This window comes from Ascidiella aspersa, chromosome 1, assembly GCF_963924565.1.
Source record: "Ascidiella aspersa chromosome 1, kaAscAspe10.2, whole genome shotgun sequence".
NCBI classification, from domain to species: domain Eukaryota; kingdom Metazoa; phylum Chordata; class Ascidiacea; order Phlebobranchia; family Ascidiidae; genus Ascidiella; species Ascidiella aspersa.
The window spans coordinates 6,161,117-6,179,270 of NC_139447.1; the positions used below are offsets into that span (position 1 = coordinate 6,161,117).

At 37.9% G+C, this 18,154-nt stretch overlaps 1 protein-coding gene across 1 annotated transcript in view; it reads right to left on the minus strand.

Annotated features, from left to right (window-relative positions):
- Positions 1-13,912, minus strand: part of LOC146166749 (inter-alpha-trypsin inhibitor heavy chain H3-like) — a 31,655-nt gene extending 17,743 nt beyond the window's left edge. The window contains exons 1-14 of the mRNA XM_083381693.1: positions 13,331-13,912; positions 12,245-12,377; positions 11,849-11,979; positions 10,383-10,515; positions 9,197-9,294; positions 7,897-8,096; positions 5,442-5,563; positions 4,843-4,947; positions 4,653-4,743; positions 4,137-4,260; positions 3,106-3,288; positions 1,974-2,194; positions 1,253-1,403; positions 34-181 (exon numbers count right to left, since the gene is read on the minus strand). Of these exons, the coding sequence (XP_083237819.1) occupies positions 34-181; positions 1,253-1,403; positions 1,974-2,194; positions 3,106-3,288; positions 4,137-4,260; positions 4,653-4,743; positions 4,843-4,947; positions 5,442-5,563; positions 7,897-8,096; positions 9,197-9,294; positions 10,383-10,515; positions 11,849-11,979; positions 12,245-12,377; positions 13,331-13,878 (2,388 nt within the window). The 5' untranslated portion in view covers positions 13,879-13,912. The remainder of the gene's footprint in view (positions 1-33; positions 182-1,252; positions 1,404-1,973; positions 2,195-3,105; positions 3,289-4,136; positions 4,261-4,652; positions 4,744-4,842; positions 4,948-5,441; positions 5,564-7,896; positions 8,097-9,196; positions 9,295-10,382; positions 10,516-11,848; positions 11,980-12,244; positions 12,378-13,330) is intronic.
- Between the last annotated feature and the right edge of the window lie 4,242 nt (positions 13,913-18,154).

Below are 18,154 nucleotides of genomic sequence, written 5' to 3' on the forward strand. Positions count from 1 at the left end.
AAGCCCGTCTCTTAAACTTGTAATATGGCTTACCCGAGCTAGGTTGAAAATACGTTTTGCCTCTTCTTTTTCTCGGATTGTTCCATCGTACGTCTCACCATCAACAGTCATGCTGAAGGCTGTGATAAAAGCGTCCTTGGGAAGCAAGACGTAAAAGTCAGCCTTTCTACTCACGTCCGCACTGTAAAGCAAAAGAAGGGTTTTATTTTGTTAGGCTCCTGGTCCTGTAGCATTAGCCAGTGGCGTAGCCATCGGAAAATGTTGGGGGGGCTAAAAAGTTGTTTTTTGTTTAGCTTTTGTCAATGTATTAACTGCCGTAGCGACCACAAATAACAATGCTAGCAAACCACTTCGAGCAGCAACTGACTGAGTGTTAACGCAATACTCAAAAAACAGTCAAAGAGCAAAAACTGTCTAAAAGTAGTAAAACTACATTATTGTATAGCAAACGTTATATTAACTGCATCGTTTGTGACGTAAAAATGCATGACAATTGAAGGCGTGACATGCCTGTGATCGAATGTTGTGGTACTGCTCAGAAATGCTACAAAACAAATTATTAAGAGTAAAATATTTATAAATATATTTTTTGGAGGGGGGGGGCATGGCCCCTCAAGCCCCCCTGGCTACGCCTATGGTATTAGCACGTTACATAAACGCTCGAAAAATTTTGATCGAGTTACTTTTATTTTTCACAGCTTATTAAGTCTCATATAACTGTTTTACCATACCGTTTAAAGACAAACTTGTGTTAAGTATACGTCTCATAATTTTGTTTCAGTAAAAAAAAATTGTTTCCAGCTTCAACACAAACTTTTGCAACCAGGCACAGACATACAGAATAAGGTAAGTACAGAACTTAGTAAGCCGAAAAAAAAAGTTCTGTACTTCTTTTATTCTTTGTCATCGATGTCCAACCAGAATCGTTTGTTTTCACCATTTGGATTCAGGCAGATTTCGTTTTTCGAAAGAAAATTCTGATTACAGGCACAGACATATGTTAATCAAAACTATATTTTACGTATGGCTTTCCGTGATTTAACTACCAACGTAGTCCCACAATGCGCCAATAAAAAACTGTTTAGAGTATGAACTACGTCTATCGAAAATTACTTCTGTTTTGCTGTCCCGCTAGAGATTTGTTTTAAAATGTGCGTCAAGATTTGTTTGACGAAAAAAACCTTTTAGTGCTACGTATAGCACATATCTGGCGTTATGTATATTGTATAGTCATATTAAATTTACCACTTACTCGTTCTGCACAAGACTTGTCATGGTCGTTTCCGCAAACCTCGAGTTGATTTTCGCCTTTACGGTGAAAGTTCCCACACGAGGGCGCTCGAGCTGCCCGACCACCAACTCGCAGGTTTTGTAAAGCAAGGAATTCGATGTTTTGCTCTTCGCTGCCAAGGAAAAAAGTTTTGTGTTGCTGCCAAAATCCTCCTGTAACACGCTAGATGACAGACATCTTTAACACATAAATTGCTCGCAACGAGTCATTCAATCTTGAGATTATAACTGCGCAGTGTCAGATGAAAATTAGACCTTAAGTTAATCTAACACAGCGCTTCTTAACCTTTTGTTCTTGCTGCAACACCTTTCAAATCACTAACCAATTCTCGCTTCCATTTCAATTCACCAACCAATTGTCGCAACCCCTTCTAGAATTGCTTAAATATCAAAACCATTGTGATTTTATTGTTATACAACTAACTGATGATACAGTAACACAATAATAAAATCTCAGTTAGTTTAACATTGAACTGAGCATAAACATTACAGTAATACATTTTCTTTGATTTAGCACCCCGTGGGTGGTGCGAGGGTAACAAACCCTGCTCTAACATTTAAACAAACAGTCATAAAAATGACTTGCTGCTACTAACTGAAATATAACCTTAACTAAACTCAATGAGAATGATAACTTCCTCAAGTTACCTAGTGTGAGATCTACAATTTTAGGTAAAACTCACCTGATATGGTGATCAATGTAACCGATCCAGCCAGGGCTTTTTCAGGAGCGGTAACCCCGAATGATGCTTCCGCGGTGCCACCGTTTGCGGCAAGTGTCACCGATGAGGGTGTCACAGCGTCACTGACGTACTCTTGGGTGTCACTCACTCCAAGTTGAAGTGACGTTGCTTTCTCAGCAGTGTTGGTGATCGCAAGGTTGAGTCGTATCGAGTCCCCGGGTCTGCGAAAGAGATGAATGGTGGAGGTTTAAGTTCATTTTAATTTGTTCGGTTTATTTCTGGTTCTTAAAATGTTACATAAAACGGTTCAGGTGGTTCAATTTAAATTATGTTCGACTTATTGCCTTAGCTAAATTCTATTTTTTGATATGGATTTTTAATTTTATAAATCTCAATGGAACACATTTTTTCTAAAAACACATTTTTTAGTATTATCTGTGCTAATCTAACAATGCATCTGCTACGAATCCATCTTGGCATGTAATTTAGAAAAAAATGTTCACTAAGACGTCAGTTACGCACGTAAGTAAAAATCAGCAGGACCTTTAATATGTTCGGTTGTAACATATATGTACCTCATTTACTTTTAACCATGTTGTCGTATAATTTTCACGTAGTGGGCATTCAATAGCTCTTGAAAGAGAATTTTGGCCGAAACAAAAAAAATTGCCGACCACTGCTATGCAGCATCCACGTCTTGCTAATTAAAGCTAAGTAACTGTACGTGAAATGGTTTGGCAGTTTCTTTCAGCCTGCGTTAACCACTGCATAAAACGCTGAACTGACAAATCAGAGGGCCGCACCTAAATTTATGGTCGTCTTATGTCTAACGCCTTATGTTTAATACAGCAACCATGCTGTACAGCATTCACGTATTGTTAATTTGAGCCAAGTTTGGTGTAGCATCCAAGTCTTGTTAATTAAACCTAAGTTTATTACAGCATCCATGTATTGTTAAATAGAGCTAAGTTTAACACAGCATTCTTGTCTTGTTCATTAAACCTAAGTTTAACTCAGCACCCACTTCTGGTTGTTTAAAGCCAAGTAACTGTACGTGAAATCATTTAATAGTTCCCCAGCCTTCGCTACCCACTGCAAAACCACGCTCAACTGACAAAACAGACGTCCCTACCTGAACACGGTCGTCTTGATGTCCGAGCACTGGATGCTGACATGCACGAACTCAATGGTCGTGGTCATGACGCGTGAGTAGGCCACACCTGAGAGGTCTGTCCCCTCTACTAACACGAGCACTGGGTCGGTGGGCGGGCGCACTATCGGGATTCGAAACTCCGGTGGTGGATTGGCCGTGACTCTGCGTTAAGTAAATACGAAAATCTGTTAATGTTAATAAGGTGTAATCACTAAATGGCCGCGCTTTAACATTTACAATTTGTTTAAGGCGTGTTGACAGTGTTGTAATGACTTAAGTCAATGAGTTCATTTAAGTCACTATTCTCAAATGAATTGACTTGACTTAAGTTTTTTGGACAGTATGACTTGACTCGACTTAAGTCTTATGAGAAATATGACTTGACTTAAGTTTTGGACAAATGTCTTTGGTTGAAATAAAGTTTTAGTAGGGATTTTTTTTAATTGGGTTATTTATCTCAGTTTTTGCACATAAAACAAATTGCTTGCTATGTGTTGCGTTTTGTGTTATTTGTATGTGAGGTGTTGCTCATAATCAGACGAGTTCACCAATTTTAATAGTTTAACGTTTAATTTTTATGACAAGGAGTTGGAACAGACTTGCTCTCATTATGGCTTGGACTTAACTCATTTCAAAATGGCTTGTTTACATCATTGTGTTTCGGTTGCTATTGCAGCTGTAATCAGTTTCAAGAAAATAAAACAAATGCCCAAAACATTTTCTATTTTTTCACTACTAAAATGTTTTCAGTATAGTACTACAGCCAATAATATTTTTGTTGATGTACTTCGTAATCTGATTTAAAGTCCTCTGGCGTTCTTTTTCTTGGGGGTTAAACCAAGTTTGTTGTAAGCCTCACATCTTTCAGGAAGAGTAATATTTTATTGAAATCATCGGCTGTGTTTTGTTCGGGCGATTTAACGGTACATTTTATACCTAGCAACTAAAAGAGGCATATTTTCTATTTACGCTTCCGTTATGATGCGTATATCGTTTAAGTGCAAATCTACTTGAAGGTCCGTACGACCATCCCAGTGTCCTTGGAGATCAGCTTGACAGCTCGCACTCTTCCAAGCTTGTTTCCACCGTAAATGTTCAACAGCAAAGTAACTTGGTCCGAAAATAGTGGCTGACCTAAGAATCGATGACATAATATTATTTTTAAAGTTTGGTCTATTGGCCTTCGGGGTAAGCCATGTGTTTGTGGTATATGCTACCATTTTACGTGGCGGACAGGGGCCGGATTAACCATAAGGGGCTACTAAGGCTATAGCCTAGCCCCGAAAAATTCGACCATAAACTTTTTTTAAGGTTAAATTTTCTTTTTCTTTCATGTATATACTTTTATTTTTTTAGCTTAGTTTGCAAAGTTAGGCTCTTCTTTAGTGAACAACCTTAGGCCTACAGTACCCTTATCCAGTCCTGGTGGCTTGTACAAAGATTTTTAGTTATCCAACACCTTCAAGAAATTTTATCGTTCTGCAAGGTATAATCTTTTTTTACGGATACTCGATAAAATCTCCTGCCTTCAAATGTTTCATAAACCGCCGTTTCTCCGATAACTGTAGTTTGCTTCGCCAAAGTCAACAGGAATCCTTCAGTCGAGCGTGCTACGGTCTAAAACAGGACAGATACTTGTAACGTTGGATTACTAACAGAGTTAAAATTAAAATTACATCTATATGTTTATTTTATCACTAGACGTTATATGGTTACCTTGACTGTACATGTTGTTAGCGCAGTAACGTTAACCATCCAATCGCCATATTTGTCTCCAACCAGAATCTTGCCTTCATAGAAATTGCCTAATGAAACGGTATCCTAAAGAAACAAAATATATAAAACGGCGTATCTTTATGGAATCCAAAACCATTGGCAGCAGGTTTCTGCTTGTCATCACTGTTTCGCTGGCGCGTATATTAACAATAAAACTCGCACTTTTAAAACCCGAGTAAAACCAGGATCAGACATTCTTTTAAAGAAATAATAATATTCCTTTAAAAAACGTCTGATCCCATAGAAACAAATTCTAATTGACAAATTGCTATTTGGAAATAACAGCAACACATTACAATTCAATGAGGTTAATTGAAAGGAAATAGCGCTTTCCATTGTGTTGGTCAGCAACAGAATAAGTCCTGTACTAAATTGAACTGTGAAATGACCTTAGGCTACCATAGGTTGTCAGTCACCAATGTGACTTTAATGATTCTAAAGCTATTATTGTAACTGTGATTAAACGCCAGTCAAGAGATCAAACGTAGCTTGTAAAGCAATTTAGCTAATTTGTGATCTTGGTAAATGTTAACACTTACCTTCAAAGGAAGTATTTTGCCATTGTGGGTTATGGTGATGTCACGGCAAGAGCCGAGAAATTGGAAGAACATTTCGGTCAAGGCAGTGTCGACGGGGACGGCAAAGTTTCGCGTTTCTTTGCCTGCAAAAGGGTGAAAAGAAAAAAGGAAATTAGGTATCCATCGTTAGACAGGGTGACTAGGCTTTCCGGCCGCGTACAACCCTATTTTTTTCAAGTTTGCTTAGCCTACGTGAATTTAAGCCGAAATTTGATTTAAAAAATTGAAGGTGTCACTTAGAAAATACAGTTTACGACAGCCGCAATAAATTTATTTCTTGGTTGCAACAGAATTATGTATCATCATGAACGCGTCATCATGAAATTTATCATCATGAAATTGGTCCTGAATGGACGGTTAGCGTTGTAAACAAGTCATTTCGAAATGACTTAAGTCCAAGTCAAGTCATATGTAAAATAACTTAAGTCAAAATCAAGTCTTTCTGAATCAATAACAAATCGAATCCCAGTCAAGTCATAATCGAAGCAAGTCAATTTCAAGTCATCCGTATCTTAAAAAGTATTGCTGGTAAAATTAGTAAACTCGTCCTACTATGAGCAACACCTTACTTGAAAATAACATGAACGTAAAAGAGAAAAAGAGCTCAGTCAAGTCATTTAAAAACAGTGACTCGAGTTATTACAACACTGTGGTTAGCCATATAGCAATGTGTATATAGCCTACATACGTGCATTTATGTCCTACTTAAAGAAGACTCTACAAACAGTATTCATATCGTCTATCATATTTTTGACATACGTTCCGTACAAATATTTTGGGTTAAGAGCGTTATAATAAGGGCATATGCAAACATTTGTATCCAATATTGCCAAACGATTTTCGCAAAGTCTCGCAACGCACGTATGCTTCTTCATGCCTAATATAGCCTGAAGGTAGCAAAATCAACAGAAATGCGAGGTTGGAAACTTCAAGTGGAGACGGCGTAATTCGGGTTTTAGCATGCCAATTAGCTTTGAATTTTCCACCTCAAAAGGTGCCACGGCCGAATTTTCACTGTTGCTTCTCAGAGTTTTACAAACTTTCGTGTTAAAATTGTAATCACCACCGTGTCGTCAAATCTCAGTTAGTCAAAGTCAAGTTCAAACGTAGCTTGGTTAATTTTCTAGGTTTGTTAATTTTCTAAGATGGTTTGAATGAATGACTATAATATTCCAAGATCGTGCATTGTTTAGTTTAACTTTTCAAACATCTCGCGGCAAAAAAGTAAACGGCTGACAATAAAAGTCTAATTATTGAAAGGTTTGTAAACATTTTTAAACATGGCTATATCCTTTTTTTATAATTTTGGTTTGTTGTTGTATATTACAGCAAAGGGATCGCAAAAACGCGACCGGGGACCCACTTCGAATTTTCAAACGATTAATTTGCTCTTTTAGTAGTTCTAGCGGCGTTTCGATGAACAGAGAGAACCAACAGCTCAGCGTCATTTAGATTACTTCGAGAAAAACTGGACTGGTAATACGGCCAAACAAGTAATGCATTCAGCGAAGGAAAACAGAAGCAATGTAAAGAATAAAACATCACTAAGCGTAACGAAATGGATAATGCTGTTACACGGAGAAAATAAATACATGATTTATCGATACGGAATGTCCATTCTTGCCTAATAGTCCTTTATCAAGAACTACCTTCAAGTTTAGTATTGGGCATAAAAAAACAGAAAATTTCTTGGCGGGCCGTCTCAAAAAAAGGGGATCTCGAATTCACATGATACAACTTGTGTATGCTTTCAAAAGATTTTTTAAACACCCTTGTCTTGACAAGCTGGTAAGAGTAGTAACAGGTGAGATGCCTTGTTACAAGTCTAATGTATTCAATAACAAATTCTGAAATCAATAAAACAAGGTTAAGGCTAATGTTTGCCGAAAAAGGTTTTATTGAAAATTGATCGCGGGCGGATTATATTGCTTGGCAGGCCGGGTCGTAGTTTGCCTAGGTCTGTTATAGTTGCTTTAATACATCATTTAATTTTTATCGCAAAGCACTTTTAGTTTGCGACCTTTGTATCGAGAACATAAATCATACATCGAAAAAAGATCTGTTCATCGCCGTTTTAAGCGACCTGGACGTAATTGGCGCGCCGAGATTGTTTTTGAGCAATAGCTCCGAAAGTTGTGCCTTTAATAAGCTAATTATTTTACATTCCTTGAATTGGCTTCAGCAAAGCAAACACACTTTTAGCGAAAAATACTTGTATATATTTCATGGAAATTAATATTCAGCCATATTAACACCTAATTGCCGAGATCTCTCGCTAAATTTTTCACGAAATAAATCGACATTCTCTGCAAAAAGAGTCATCGCTTGTCGTCAACATCAATCCGGCTATGTTTTTAATTTTCGATGTTAGCCCATGATAAAAATAGAGGTAAATGCTTAAAACCCCGCCACCTACTCGAAAGAACCTCGAAGCTGATATCGACGACGCCCTGCTTGATCGTGCTGTCAATCACTTCGGTAGCGCTGAAAAAAGACGACTTGGAGACGACGAGGACGTTTCCACCAGTGCTTTCCGCCAGGTAGTTGTACAGCTCCCGGCCGAACTTGAACGAAGGAGTGTTGCAACGTCGATAGCCAAGCGATCCCACGGGGCCGCTATACGTAAAACAACGGGGTGTTGTACTAAACATCGATTAGCTGATTAACCATCAAAACATTAACCATACGGGGCTACGTATGGATACTGTGCCGTGCGTATTAACCTACTAAGGCTATACCCTTAGGCCCTTGAAAAATTCGGCCCTTTTTTAAGGTTACTTTTTGTTGCAGTCAATAATTTTAATTTTTCATGCATGTACTTTATTTTTTATTACTTTTTATAGCTTAGTTTGCAAAACTAGTCCCTTTTCTATTAAACAGCCTTAGGCTTCACCGCTAATTCGGCCCTGAGTACGAGTAATGTCTATGTATATTTACCAGTGTTGTGATGACTGACTTGACTTAAGTGCACTTAAGTCACTGTTTTTAACTAACTTGACTTGACTTAATTCAATTTTTTGAAAAAATGACTTGGATTGAAGTATTTTATTAAATAAAACTGAAAACAAGTTATTTTACAAAAAACTTGACTGGTACTTTATTTAAATAATTAGTTTACAACAACTGATATTTACTAATATCTGTATAGATTTAATTGACGGGCGGGTCTGGGATTTTTGTGTGCAGAATCATGAAGAATTTAAAAAACGACGTTACAAAGTTACGTCATAACGTGACGTCAGTATTCAAGTGCTTTTAATCCATTAGGCTCTGGTAACAAGTTTAGTGCAAGCATCAATTTCTTGAAGATACCGCACCCCACTGGATACACACACGTTCAGATATATGGGTGAAGGTTCGAATTCCCCAGGATATGCATTGTATTAAAAGTTAAAATCTACATACTGTATATTCAACATCTAACTTTTTTAGTTTAATATTTTTTAAACCGTCATCCTAAAAATAGGGCTTAACGAAACCTAAAAATGTGATTTTATATATTTTAACAGCATTTAGGAAGAGTTAGAAAATAATTGGAACATCCAAGCCTATACAGAAGTTATCATTTTGAACGTTTCGAATAACTCTATATTCATTTTCAACATCATGTTGGAAATATTTCTGTATGAGCTTTCATATTCTTACTACGCCTTACTACAACCTCGAACCATTACGCCCAAAGTTAGAAAGTAAATTTGCAATATCTCATCACTTACGGATGGCTTCTTCCACTACACATGACTTTATAGATATTTTGTGTCAGTAGAAAAGTGATCTTGATATTTTTTCTCTTGGCTTGAGCCACGACCAGATCCTGAAATAAAAAAATAAACAATGAGTTAACTTTAAATGCTTGTCTTTTTGGTTATCGTTTAAAATTAAAGCTTAAATAAGGTGTTTTCGTTTGGAAAGTAAAAGCCAAAGAATCGCGTAAAACTTAGGTCTGACCGAGGGTCGTGAGTTCGAACCTAACAGAAGGCTAGTTGTTTTTCTAGCCTGCCCTGCTTGCATCATTGATCGACAGATTCGGTGAGACTGCAATAATTTTCGGTGTACTAATGGTACGTAAGCTGTAGTCGTTGGTCCAAAAGCAGCTTTAGAAAAGCTAGATCTCACTTGTTAACACACATATGTGTGTGGATCTTTTATTGATAAACATAGGTCTGGAAGAAAATAAATTCCAACGTGAAGTCAACAAGATTCGTGCCCATCTCCACACGTCTCAGTTTTGTTATGGATCCTGAGGGCTTCTTCAATATGCTGTCTTAAATTCATGCGTAATTCGTGAGAATTCCTGTTCCTTGTAACCTCTAATATGGCGCGTTGGCAAACCGATCGCAAGATAGGATCGATACAGGAGACTGCCACTAACTTTTACGAAGTCCGACGAAAGGCCCGAGGCAGTTTCCATGCTTGTAGAAAAGGCGCTTAACCGGTTAATCTACTGGGCGGAGCGGAGTGCCGCCTGGGCGCTTAACCGGTTAATCTACTGGGCGGAGCGGAGTGCCGCCTGTATATTGCCACCGACACCCCCGCATCAAGCAATTCAAACATGAGCTAGATTATTATTTGATACAAGTACAGTAAACCTATAGGAGTCTACGGCATTTTATGGGTAGTTATGTGCATAAGAAACATAAAATCCGCATTAAAAACGTAAAATTTTTATTTCTTTGCTCAACCGATTCACAGACAAAAACAGGGTTCAGAAACGAATTAAAAAATCCAACGGTGCCGTTGGGGTAATACTATTATCTAGGAATATTTCATCTCAGTCGAAACCTGTAGTTCGATGTAGTTCCACAGACAAAAACAGGGTCAAGGAAGGAATTAAATCATCCAACGGTGAAGTGGGGTAATACTATTAGTTATGTCATCGTGACTATCCAATGTTAGTCCAACCTGTAGTTCGATGTCCTTCGCCTCCGCATCGGTTATCACGAAGATAGTGGAGCCGAACCTGCTGTTTTCAACCGCTAACGAAATTCCCCGCATCGCCAGTTCAGGAGTGTCACCGCCGCCGTCAGCGTGAAGGCTGTGTGTAAAAAAATCTTGAAATAGTGGTTTCAATTACGGATGTACGATACTTGATATTACATTCCGATACCGATATTTTGGACAAAAAGTATCGCGATCCGATCCAATACCAAATCTCGTAATTATCAAGGAAATATTTAGGTTCTAACGCGCTATATATTCCGAACTGAAGATCTAACTGACAAAATTTCTCAGCATATACGTCGATTTATGACAAAAAGTTTTTTCATCACATAATATTCAAAAGGGGAGTTGGTAAGTTGTCACGAGTCCAAATCACGATGGTTTCTAGGATACTTGTCTTATTAACTAGTTGATATTAACGTGACATCTGCAAAGATATTTTAACTGTAAAGTCGCTTGAACCGTTTGAAGTAAAACAATGCTCAGTTAAAAATATTCATTGCCTACAATATCTTGGTCTGAAAACGATTTATTCTAGCAAAATTAATGAAATCAAAACGTTCCATGATCATGTTTTTCAGATTAGTAAGCCCTAATTTGCTTTTAGTGAAAAAACGTTTATAGTTACCTCAAGATGTTAATCTATCACTTTTTTTTTGGATAGTAAACTAAGTCTGAAATTCCTATAGTAATTTGGTGTCTGATCGGTACCGATACTACAGCTGGGCGTCGGGTATCAGTTTTCGATCAGACTTGGACAACTAGATTTATTTTAGCTTTTTAAAATTAGATTAGAATTAGAATTAGATCATTTTGAGTTTTCTCAAATTAGATTAGAATTAGAATTACCGAATTCTTAAAAAAAACGAATTTGAACTACAATTGGAACTAGAATTACATTTGAATATTCACAATCAGTTTCAGTAAATCGCAAATTATTCTAATAAAAAAGTGAATGGTAAATATGTGTGTGCTAATTGTGATGCCTTTTAGCATATATTATGCTTTTCAGACTGTGAAAATTACGTTCCAACCAAAGAGTTGGAATTCAATTTTTTTTTTCACTGTAATAAGAAAGTAAAAATGCCGGTGGACAAAGTAGCATTTTTTGGTAAAATCCGAATTAGATTAGAACTAGAATGAGAGCGCACAAGCAATTTACAAATTAGATTAGAATTCAAATTAGCCGCATTTTGCTCTAATTCAATGAATTAGAAAACTAGAATTGTCCAGTTGTACAAGTCTGCTTTCGATATTATCGGACATCCCTGAAACAACACCTTTACTGTTGTTTGTATACGAAGAAATTGTGTTGCTTTGTGGGGGTGAATATTTCAAGGAGCTTGGTAAAAACTCAGGTACGCATAATGTGAGTGGAAGTCTCGTAGTCTCGACCCTTTTTATGTTCACGTTCTCGTCAATCTCACTTTTCTATGGCTGCTGTGAAAACGTCCTGGTTGTTGGTGACCGTCAAGGGTCCGACACCGGGGTCGTTAAAAGGAACGAGAATAAAGTCCTGGGCCTGGTCCAACGATCCTTGCCGCTGACGAAGGATCATCTGTGAAAAATGTCATGAATATAAAATCTTTGGTAAATCGTTCGAACAAACAAAAACACAACATACCCAAAATAACGACCAGTAGCGTTTGGAACGTTATCTCTAATTTATTTGGATTGGTCATTTAGGTCAATTGAGCTTGAAAAATACCGAAGTGATTCTACATTTGTTTTTTAATTTAACAAAAAGTGAAATCCGCTTTTCGCAAAGACCTCAAAACTTTGCAGCCCTGGTTGAAATATACGTAATACAAGCAACGTCCAACCTTGGCCCTTTCTTTGGCCGCCTCAATTTCGCCGTCCATGCTTCCCGTGTCGTCGACCACGAAGGCCAGGGTGGTGCCGGAGCCGAGGTCCAAGAACCGGCCGAACCTGAACTCGCCGATCTCGTTGCGAATCCTGCCGAAAAAACATGGACAACAGTCATAAGTGTGGAAATCCTTACTCAGAGCGTATTGTCACGTATCGCGTTTTGTCCGGGATTTAAACGCGGTGCGGCTGCAAGTCGATGGCTGTATATAGTTTCTAGAAATATTGCACTTCTGGTTGCCATAGAATAGAACTTTTTAAAATGAAGCGGAATAAATTAATTCTGACCACCAGTATTAAATTTCTCATAAACACACAAACAACCTTGCCGTGAATCGTTTGAAAGTGCCCCAGTTTAAATTTAACCATGTCTCGATCAGCACGTCGGCATCTGTTTTGCTATGTTTACATATACATTTGACAAATGCCACTTGGCGCGAGAACGTCGAGAACTCCTCACGTTAGAAAATAGTCCGATGTTTCACACGCATGTAAACTTTCGCAGGAAAAAAACACACGTCGTTAAATCTCACTTCTTATTTCGGTCCGATCAGTACCGATATAAACCTAGTTGCCGACGAGTAGCGATATTAACACCATGTTATCGCGTATATCTTTTTTTCCCATTTCTCTCCCAACATTCGATTTCACATCAAAGCGACAGCGATCGAACGGTCGAGTTTAAAAACTTAAAAAAACCTTTAATATCCCATTTCGCTTTTATCAAATTTTTCCCATTATCGCTTTTTTCTATTTTGCTTTTAACATTCGATTTCACACAAAAGGACAGAGATCAAACAATTCAGTTCAAAACTTTAATCTCCCATTTCGCTGTTAACAAGCTTTTCTCATTTTCTCTTTTTCCCATTTCGCTTTAAACGAGATTCCCATTTTGCTTTCAACAGTCGATTTCATACAAAACAACAGCGTTCGAACGATCGAGTTAAAAGTTTAATCTCCCATTTCGCTTTAACAAGCTTTTCCTATTTTCGTTTAGAACATTTAGTTTAACACAAAATCGAACGATCGAGTTCAAAACTCACTTCTCCAGCTCGGTGACGACGAACGTCTCAGCGAGCTTCACGTATTGTTTGCGCAAGCAGCGCAAGCGCACCCAATCACGGGAGGCGCTGGCCAGGTCGGTCAGTCCCAGGTAAACCAGCACTCCGAACTTGCGCCTCGCCAGTTGCCAGCTCGACGCCTGAGCGTAGGTGTAGATGTTGGAGCGCAGCTGGATCAGATTGCGGTCTTGGTCATCTGCCGGGCCGAAGCGTCCAGGGTCGGCGTAGTACATCTGCAGCAGGGCCTCCTTGAAGTTGGCCGGCGTGGCCGTGGTTCCGTAGAAGGCCTTAAAGAGGGCAGCCGGCGTCGGAGGGTCCACCATCCCCGGGTCTAGTGAGGTGCCGTTGCCGCGAGGGTTGTCGGCGAAGTAGGAGGCCGAGTACTGGACTGCGGTTCGCGTGAGGAAGTCGAGGAAGTTCTCGCAGCCGCGGATGCGAGTGTCCGGAGGAACCAACGCCGTGGAGAGGTTGATGATGAGGAGGAGAAGCAGAGGAAGAGCGAGCTTCTTCGCGACGAGCAAGTCACGCATCGCGTTCGGTTTACAAGTTTAACTCTATATAATGGAAACCTGGTTCGTGGGATATAAATAGAGCTTATTTTAGAGTACATCACGCCTGAGCAAACTACGACCGACGGCTTATTTTTAATAAAACTTTCTAGACAAAAAATAGCCTTAATATATTATTCCTTGATTTCAGAAAATTTTATTGAATATATGACTCTTGAAGGCATCCTCAACTTTTCCTACTCTTACCAGCTTGTCAAAATAAGAATATTTGAAGATTCTTTTTAAATGAATCACACCTTGTATTATATATATTTTTTCGAATTAGGTTTTCAAGCAGAACTGGTGATGCATTTTGCGTAACTATTAGTATTTTGCTTTTTATAAATTACAAAATTTGTTTGTAGATCTTTTTCATACCCTTTGTGGTTCTGTTTGGACACTGTTTACCAACAAAAGAGTTGTCTAATATCCTGCCCATATTAAATAATTATTGATAATAAATATATTCATAGTTTAAAAAATCAAAAATTCCCAAAATTTAGTTGAGTAAGAAAAAAAGACTTTTTTGTATCAATGGGCGTGATAATTGGTCAAATTCCGATTTATTGTAAACTATTCTAGAAAGAATTTCGTTACTCATCAGCTTGCTCACTGTACTTTTCGAACGACAATGACGTCATTAGGTAAGTTATTGGAAACTTTTCGACACGAAAACAATTTAATATGACGCGACTAGTGCGGTTTTGAAGCACTTTCTTTCATTAAAACACTTCATTTAATAGCAAAAAGTCCGACTTAAATATATGACAACACAGACTGACGCAAAAATAGGAACTATAACACTCCGGACAATTTTTGTTTAACATGTATCAAATTGAGGTCGTCTTTGTTTATCTGCTCTGCCTATGTTTTTTATGAGTAGCCGTCGGGATAAATTAAAACCGTCCGAGAATATTTAAACGGTGAATATCCCGTAAAAGTATTTTTTCGGTTGGTCACTGGCAAATCAACCATATCCCGGCCCCCATAGTCCGGTTAGCTCAACCATAAGGAACTGTAACGGTGACCAATATCATAATAATAAACTCGCAACTCTGAATTACCCTTAACCTCGTAATCGTCTGTGGAAAATACTACACGACGAAGACTGTCTCGTTCTTCTACAACTAAAAAACTCTTTGATTCTACGAAAACATTGCAATAATGGCCAGGAAAGTTGTACGCGTTGTCTTGTTATAAAGTTTTACTCTTCTTTTTCTATTCTGACGCTCGCAACAAGTAAAAGCGTCGAAACTTAAGCTTTTGTTGCCCGAAGGCACAGCGCTTATTAATACGATTATATACTTGGGAACCACTCAAACGATCGTCCATCGCAAATAGCGTCTGACATTTGTTATTGCTGTCGTACAAGTCTACTGTTGTATCGGAAACTCCACTTTTGAGCTGCTAAGTTGATACTATTTCGGGTATTGCTATGTTACTGGTAAATATTAAATTAATTTTAAAGAGCAATAAATAAGATATGCAGTGTCCAAAAAAAAAAAATAAAGATGAAAAATCTATTTAATCTGTGAGATCCCATCAAATCTTGTTGGTTATTATAAAAAAACCTGTTGTAGAATAGTTTGTTAAATGCCTGTTTTCTAGTTGTAACCAAATAGTGAAATGTCTCGGCAAAAGTCCATCAAGAGTCTTAGATAGTACATCTACATCCTTCTATGAAAATCTGAAAGAAAAAGGGTTGCCGTCCTTTTAAAGGCGACCGGTGGTTCAGAAATATGGTACAAAACGATGTCTAAAATGTTCAGCGTCGCAAACGTGGAGGTCGAGTATTTATTTCAGTTTTTGAGCCCTGTCTAATTCGAAACCGGTTTATCCAGATCCATTTCCAGCCGTTTGGACCGACCTCAACAACATGGCCCAAGTGTATTTAAAGGCGGATTTTTACATCATCCACTTTGCTGCAGCCTTGGGCATTGTCGTGTGGTTTCGCTTATTCCAACTACGCTTTTGACGAAGTAGATTAGCGTAATTTAGGAAGAAAACTTTAATGAAATCGTATTTCAGAAACTTTTTATTCAATATTTTTTGCGTATATAATAATTATAAATCGTTACATTCAGCTAACGAACAACTGACCAGACTTGGACCACTAGATAATTCTAGTTTTCTTGGTGATCGACGATAAAATTTCTAGGATTTTCCAAAAATGCTACTTGTCCAACGGCATTTTTAGTCTTTTAGTCAAAACAAAGAGTTTGAATTAAAACCCATTGGTTGGAACGACTTGTATGTAATTTTTACAGTCTAAAAAGCATATGCTATGCTAAAAGTTATAAAATCAACACACAAATATTAACCATTTACATTCTTATTAGAATAATTCGCGATTTAAACGAAATTGGTTGTAAATAATTAAATGAAAATCCAGTTCAAATTCGCTTTTTCAAGAATTCCGTAATTCTAATTCTAATATAATTTGTGAAAACTTGAACTGACCTAATTCGAATCTAATTTGTAAAAACTGAAATGCTTAATCTTTAATTCTAATTTAAATTTTAAAAGCTAAAATAAATCTAGTTGTCCAAGTCTGCAACTGACCGCTTTCGGTGAAATTGAAGTCAAGTGTAGGTTTGATATCTCATTTACGTAACGTCACGTATTAGCTTTCTTCCAATTAGGACTACTTTGGGTTTTCTGAGGTGTGTAATATCCGTAGCTCGAGGCGCTTTTCATCGCTTGATAACTTAAAAAAGATGTTTGCCCTAAACACATAGGCCATTTCTCGGTGGAAACTTAACTCTCAAAAACATTTTCCGCACTAATTTACATAGTCCTCGATTCTTGTAGAATGCGCAGTTTATCTGAAAAGACTAATTCAGTGGTTCTCAAAGTTTTTTTCCATATTTCTCTCTTACAAGCGCAAACCCGTCAATTCCTCCCCAGTGCGGTTAATAAAAGGTTTCAAACGAAACGACGCAGTTAAATGAATAATAAAGACCTTTAAAACACAAAACTATTTTCGAACGCATTGAAACTATTTTTTTTATTAAAGCGCCAAAAAACGCATTACTTTATCCTTGTACAATGTATGGTACCGCAGTTTACCTAAAAAGAACTTTTCACGTAGCCTATATTGATGTCAGCATTGTACAAGCAGGAATATTTAGCGCAGGGGTCGGCAACCTTTTTAAAGTCGCGGACCAAAACCAAACTCAGAAAGGTCTCCGCGGGCCGCACAAAATTGATAACTAAGAATTGTGTTATTGAAATGTTAGAACAACTGTGAATTAGGCGGGCCTCGGATATTTTTTTAAAATGCTTTTTTTCGTTTTTCCGCGACGCACTTGACAGCCTTCCAAAGGCGCAACGGTAAAGAAGCGCTGATCTAGTTGTAAAAGCAGCATCAAAACGTAAACAAACCGGACGTAGAATAAACATTCGCGCGAAGCGCTGAAATTTTCGCACTAGTAGTTAAAATAGTCAAAAAGTATGTGAAATGGACTCGTGTCTAGTTTGTCAAAGAGGCGGCGGGCCGGCCGAATCCTGCCCGCGGGCCGTAGGTTGCCGACCCCTGATTTAGCGCCAAACAACTATTGCTTTTGGATGTTTTTTACTACTGAGCACAACAGAAAAACGCCGAAAATAATTTAGGCCATAGGCCTAATATACAATTATTATTATTTATGGCCAGCAGTTGCAAGAAACATTACCTTACTTTTGTTATAAAGGTCGCCATGCTTTGCTTTCTTGATGTTCTCTGACTAAATGTACCTTCTACCAATATACCTTGATGCATTTACTTCTACAACAGTTTATTGAGCAGTAAACATTGGCCAACAAACTTTTTCAAGGAATTCGCATGACTTAAATTATCTTGCGACGTAAATTAGCCACCCAAAATACTAGTTTTCTAAATGAACTGCAAATCAGTTTTCGACACACAAAATATAACCCTTTTTTACAATATTCTAAAGAAAACTATATTTGCGAAATATATATTGGATTCATGTTTTTCTAAAACATTTCAGCAGCTAGAAGTATACATTCGAAAAAATCCACTGCGTTGCGCATGTTTTTAGTTTGGTTTTTCGATTTCCGTTGATGCAGTGCGTAAACGTGTTGTGACGTAAGAAATGCCAAATCGGAAACAAAGAAGCCGACTCCATACCAGCTCTTGGGTCACGTGCATCGCAGCTTGTTTTGGTTCAAACTGATCAACAAATTCAGGAAGCCTTGCGAAAATCTTAAAGTTAGCGACACACTTTGGAGATTATTCTAACAAAGACATGCTTTG